The sequence below is a fragment of the Lactuca saligna genome, chromosome 5 (genome assembly GCF_052625555.1).
Source record: "Lactuca saligna cultivar CGN05327 chromosome 5, ASM5262555v1, whole genome shotgun sequence".
NCBI classification, from domain to species: domain Eukaryota; kingdom Viridiplantae; phylum Streptophyta; class Magnoliopsida; order Asterales; family Asteraceae; genus Lactuca; species Lactuca saligna.
In genome coordinates this window covers 22,018,622-22,025,000 of record NC_136421.1, presented here as the reverse complement: position 1 = coordinate 22,025,000, position 6,379 = coordinate 22,018,622, and the positions used below count along the sequence as shown (strand labels likewise).

Genomic DNA, 6,379 nt, shown 5'->3' with positions numbered 1-6,379 from the left:
CTCCAGACAAGAAAAGTTAGATCTGCAACAGCAAAGTTTATCTCTAAGAAGATAATGGACCAGATTGAATCCAACCCAACAATCCCAGTCAGAGCTCTTCAAGAAAAACTTCAAAAGGATTATTAAGTTGGATTCTCTATTCACAAGGTATTCAGGGGCAAATCAACTGCAAAAAAACTTGTCCAGGGTGATTACAAAAAGCAATATGATGTTCTTAGAGATTACATCCTGGTACTAATCCAGAAACCACTGTGAAGTTAGAGTTTGATTCGGAACCCAACCTAAGTGCTACCTCAAGAAGGTTTAAAAGGATGTACGTGTGTTTGGGTGGAATGAATAAGGGCTTTAGAGCTTGCCTGAGGGATTTTCTAGGTTTTGATGGGGCATTTATGAAGGGCCCTTTCCCAGGACAAATTTTAACTGTAGTTGGGGTAGACTCCAACAATGGAATATACCCCCTAGCTTATGCCATTGTTGAGATTGAGAACACTGATAGTTGGAAGTGGTTTCTAGAGTGTATTGCAGATGATCTGGACCTATATGCAAACTCAAACTTAACATTTATAAGTGACAGACAAAAGGTTTGTAATTTGTTGTTTATATTTGACATATTTGGATGTGCTATATTAACTATGTTTTAATTCCTTTACAGGCATTGCAGACTGCCATTTCTCATTTGTTCCCATGTGCTGAGCACAGGTTTTGTCTCAGGCATATACATGACAATATGAGAAAAACATGGAGAACTAATGAGTACAAAGAACACTTGTGGAATTGTGCTACAGCAACAACAGTACCAGAGTTCAATCATAGGATGCAACAATTCAGCTCATATGATGTAGAAGCTTATAATTGGTTGAAGCAGATTCCCCCACAACATTGGGCAAGAAGCCACTTCACAGGTATATACTTCAGCTTCCAAATTTACCCTTTTGTGTTGGTATATGTTTGATCCTTTTGTATTAGTATATGTTTGGTCCTAACAATATTGTGGTGTTTTTAGGCAGAGCAGTTTCAGATATGCTTCTGAATAATCTTTGTGAAGTTTTTAATAGCAAATTGATTGAGAGAAGGGACAAGCCACTGATAACTTGCTTGGAGTACATTAAGGAGTATATGATGAAAAGAATATGCAATGTCATAAAGGTGCAAAAGAAGTGTGTTGGTCCACTAACCCCGTCTACAATAAAGATCATGGAGAAGAATGTGAATTGGGCATCTCAGTACACAGTTAGGTGGAATGGGTCAGATAAATACCAAGTGCAAGGGCCATGGCAGGATCAACATGTTGTTGACATGGTTGAAAGAGTATGTAGTTGTAGGAAGTGGGAATTAACAGGACTCCCTTGTAAGCATGTCATTGCAGTCCTAAATGACAAAGCAGATAATGTTGAGGAAGTTGGAGAACTGCACACTTATGCCACAGGGTGCACTGGCTAGAAACATGGAAAGCAGCTTATGTGTACAAGGTAGAGCCTATTAAAGATCAAGCAATGTGGCCTATAAGTGAATGCCCAATTAAAATCACCCCTCCTCTACACAAAAATCAGCCTGGAAGGCCAAAGAAAAAGAGGAGGCAATCTGCTGAGGAGAAAAGCCAGAAGAAGGGAGACAATGTTGGTAGTGGTAATGGGAGTCAAAGCAATATTGCTAGTGGGAGTGGAAAGCTTACAAGAAAGTTTATCCAAGTAACTTGCAGCAAGTGTAAAATTAAAGGGCACAATGCTAGAACTTGCAAAGGCCTAGGGGGTAAGTGATTGGATTTCAAGGGATTTTGATGTTTGTAGGGGTATAAGTGTCTTTTTGGGATAATGTTATGTTTATGTCTATTGTATGTTTAGTACTTTCTGTGTTTTGGGGTTTAACCATTTTGGATGTTATTTTTGGTACTTGATAGTGTACCCCTGTGATGTATGGGAACAATTTACACTAGATTTGATGTAGTGGCTTATGTTATGTTTAATGTCTTGATGTTATTGTCATGTATAATTTTTTGTTGTAGAAGTTGACCAGTATGCCCTTTTAAACAAAACATACATTTTTCATTGATAATGTGTAAACCACATAAAAAATAAATTGACCAATATGCCATTTTAAACAAAACATACATTTTTCATTGATAATGTGTAAACCACATACAAAATAAATAGACCAATATGCCCTTTTAATCAAAACATACATTTGTCATTGATAATGTGTAAACCATATACAAAATAAATAGACCAATATGCCCTTTTAAACAAAACCACAAGACAAAACTGCACACATGATCCTGTGGTTTACACAAAATTGCCTAATATAAATTGACCAATATGCCCTTTTAAACAAAACCACAAACAAAATAAATTGGTCAAAATGTACATACCAAATATAATCACCATTGACAAATTCCTACAAAACATGTCTTACATTGCTTACATTATAACCACAAAAGACTACCACAAAGTATTGCCCAAAAGATTACATTGCTTAAACAAGATACTACCAAAAACATTAAAACACTACCCACACCATTACATTTCAATATACTACTTAGAAACCAGCCAAACCATTACACTTACAAACCACCCAAACCATTACACTTCAATATACTTCTTATAAACCAGAACAAACACGAACAACACCCAACTGCATAACAAGTAACACTTGAGTCTTGTATTTTGTGACTTTAATTTGTTGATTGACCTCAGCAGCCCAGGTATAATAGCTTTTGAACGTTCACAAATTAGATCATCAAACCACCCAATAAATCGACATTTGGATCCCTTCAAAATTTAAGAAACAAAAGAAGATCGTAACATGTAATGGGAGATTTATGCTGAAATCCAAAAAAAAATTGCGTACCTCAGTAGGGCATCCCCAGAAGCGTCTACCTGGATTTTTATCAGTCCATGCTGTGCGAACTATAGCCATTTTACCACAAAAACAAAGCACCATTTTTTATTTTGATTTCTTGAAGAAATCGATCGCAGAGTTGAAGACCAAAATGAGAACGACAACAAAGAAGATGGATTGGGATTCGTTCTTATAGCTCTCCTTTATTAATATAAAATAAGGGGCATAAATAGGGAATGACCAAAATACCCCTGATTTGACTAGTCAAACATAACTTAACAGAGGGAAATAGACGGAAGTTAACCCATTGGACCAAATATGCAAGAAAATGGAAACTTTGGACTTGTGGTGCTAGCCAAAACTTTTTTGGACCAAAGTGGCAATTTTGTGTAAACCACAGGGACCATTTGTGCAGTTTTGTCTAATCCAAATGAATAGTTTGTTACAACTTTTGAAATTCTGGAAGATAATGTATCGATATGGAACGTTATATATAAATTAGAACATTATTATTTTTTAGACCGAATTATTATCAAACTAAAAGATGCTATGTAATTAATAAATAAATATAATTTTGCTACATGTCAATCTTTAATAACGTTTGATACTTGTTATTTTGTAATTTTTTGTAAGTAAATAGTATCCACATGTCAATCTATTGTTTTTTTTTCAATTTTTAAAATTAAAAATCCACATAATACTTATATTTATATATGTAAAGTGTCAAATATAATAAATATTAGACAAAATTGCAAAAATGGTCCCTGTGGTATGTATTTTTTTGGGGTTTCAGTCAAAACCTCGACTTTTTTGTATTCATGGTCCTTTTGGCCTAGTTTATACGTAGAAATGGTCCCTCGACTTAACTTCCGTTAAGTTATTGTTGTTAACTCTCTCATGTGCATCTCACATGAGGGTATATTTGTCTTTTCACATATAAAGGACCATTTTTTCACTTAAAAAATATATCTTTTTTTTAAATATTAATTAAAAGCTATTTATTTATTTTAATAATTAAAAAATAAAAAAGGTCTCTCTCTCTCTCTCTCATCGTCTTCTACATAGTAACTAAACGCATCGTCTTCTACATTGTAACTCATACATACACATATACATACTCTGAAAATCGATTATGCAAATCATTTTTTATTTTGTTTATGGGCCAGACTAACACCAACCACATCAGTCATCCCACCACACCTGTTGTGAATCGGATTTCAAGATCATACATTTTCTTCTTCGCAAGGGTATATATTGTTTTGTTTTATACATGCTTGTGAGGAGAGGGATGCTCTGTTATAGATAATCGATTCAGAAGGGGATGAAAAGAACCTGAAATGTTTCATCAAAAGTGCAGAGAAATGACAAACCTTCCAGCCAGCTAGATAGAGCAGGAATCAAACCTCATATAAGATCTTTATAAGCTCATCAACTGCAAGAGTTTTAGAGAGAGAAAGACTAACTTGTTTCTATCAGATTTTGGGTTTTGGAGATATACACGTCTGATTTCATAGTTTTTTTACATACATCTGAATTCCAAAATTTATGCTCCTGAATGAGGATCAGACGATTTCGTTTTGCCCAGATTTATATGATCTTACAATTCTTCGTTTTTCTCCTGAATAGGAGGTTCGGTTCAGCAACAGTCAATCGATGGATGATTAGATGGGGATAATCTCCAAACCATCTTACCCATTTTCCTTTCTCTGATTCCAAACCCCAATCCTTCCTTCCCGTCTCCTTCTTCTTTAGAATCAATAATTGTGGAGATTTGGGGTTTTAATTTCGAAGGTGTGTATTTACAGGACCATCAATCAAAACACCGCCAGAAGATGTATGGCACCAAGATGGAGGTGAATCCGGTGACGATTTCAAAGGGAAACACCAAATCTGAATCTCCATCGATGGAAGATGCTTGGGGGTGACGAAATGGGATTTTTAAATAAAGAGATGCGGGGTTGTAGTGGTCAACTGAGTCTCTAAACAAATGTCGTATATCCTCTACTATACCATTTTGTTCTTGCTGGATATTAATGGTGGATGGGGATTATTGATTTATTTGGGGAGAGAGAGAGAGAGAGAGAGAGAGAGAGAAAAAAAGAGAGAGAGAGAGAGAGAGAGAGAGAGAGAGAGAGAGAGAAAGAGAAAGAGAAAGAGAGAGAGGGAGAGAGAGAGAGAGATCTTTTTTTATTTTTTAATTATTAAAATAAATAAATAGGTATTAATTAATATTAAAAAAAAAGATATATTTTTTAGGTGAAAAAATGGTCCTTTATATGTGAAAAGACAAATATACCCTCATGTGAGATGCACATGAGGGAGTTAACAGCAATAACTTAACGGAGGTTAAGTTGAGGGACCATTTCTATGTACAAACTAGACCAAAAGGACCATGAATCCAAAAAAATCGAGGTTTGGACTGAAACCCCAAAAAAATGAATACCACAGGGACCATTTTTGCAATTTTGTCTAAATATTATACTAAATTGCAATTAATATGTTTTTTCCTTCCTTATTTTTAAATTTTATTTTAAAAATATTTAATATTTACATTTTTAATATTTTATATTTTTTAATCAACCCTTCTAATTCACGGGTTTTACACTTAGTTAGGTAAAGTAGGCGGTCATAAGGTAGTTGCATGCCAATGACTTGTATTCTTGTAACATGTGGATCAGAACAATTGTTTCGCAAGCAAATGAATTGTCTTAATAACGTAGTTGTCTTAAAGAGAGTCCCGCGAGTCGGTTCTTACCTATTATAACATCTCTTGCACGAATCATTTTGAAAATAGTTTAATAAAACCCTCAAATAGTTTTTAATATCAAAATTTCATAAAAATGTTTTTTCTGCATTTGGGCTTATGCCTTAGGCCTCATATTTGGACCTATATAAGAGCATTAACCTATAGGGTTTCGTCATTTTCAGTCTCCGTCACTCCTTGAAACATTCCAAATGAAACTCTAGCCTCTATTGAAGTGTTAAAGCTCATAATCTCTCATAAAAATCCAATTTTTTTGTGTGTTTATGTATTCTTGAGTGAGGAAAGCAAGAAAAAATGGTCATTTGAACATAACACTTGGAGTAATCAGCATTTTTCTACTCTTTTGAACCTTTATAAGTTTAAAAGATTCAAGCTTTATCTGATTTCATATATAGATCTAGGAGTTTGTTGGGTTTTTGGTTAATTTTAGCAAGTTTTGGTCCCTTTGAGGTTCTTGGAGTTGGAAAACTCGATATCGTGTTGTTGATGTTTGGAATTAGATCTGATCTTTGGATGAAGTAAAGAGTGCATGCAAGATCTCTATTGTGTTATATGTATATTTGATGATATACACTATACGAACCAGACATGGTTCTATATGTGTTGAGATGTATTTACATGATAATAATAATAGAAGTATTATAAATGAGAAGATAAATGTATGTTAATACTTAATACTCTGTATAAAATATTACACTAAATTATGATAGTGTTGCTGAAACAGAGTTAGTATTGAAAGTTGATTATAAGCATTGTAGGCTTGCTTAGTGATGAAATAAG

General features: G+C 34.2%; 1 protein-coding gene across 1 annotated transcript in view; it reads left to right on the top strand.

Moving 5' to 3' along the window:
- The window catches only part of LOC145045136 (protein FAR1-RELATED SEQUENCE 12-like), a 1,590-nt gene extending 150 nt beyond the window's left edge, over nt 1-1,440 (top strand). Inside the window, exons 2-5 of the mRNA XM_078993476.1 lie at nt 148-231; nt 342-581; nt 653-902; nt 1,004-1,440. Coding sequence (XP_078849602.1) covers nt 148-231; nt 342-581; nt 653-902; nt 1,004-1,440 — 1,011 coding nt within the window. The remainder of the gene's footprint in view (nt 1-147; nt 232-341; nt 582-652; nt 903-1,003) is intronic.
- Nucleotides 1,441-6,379: the final 4,939 nt, after the last annotated feature.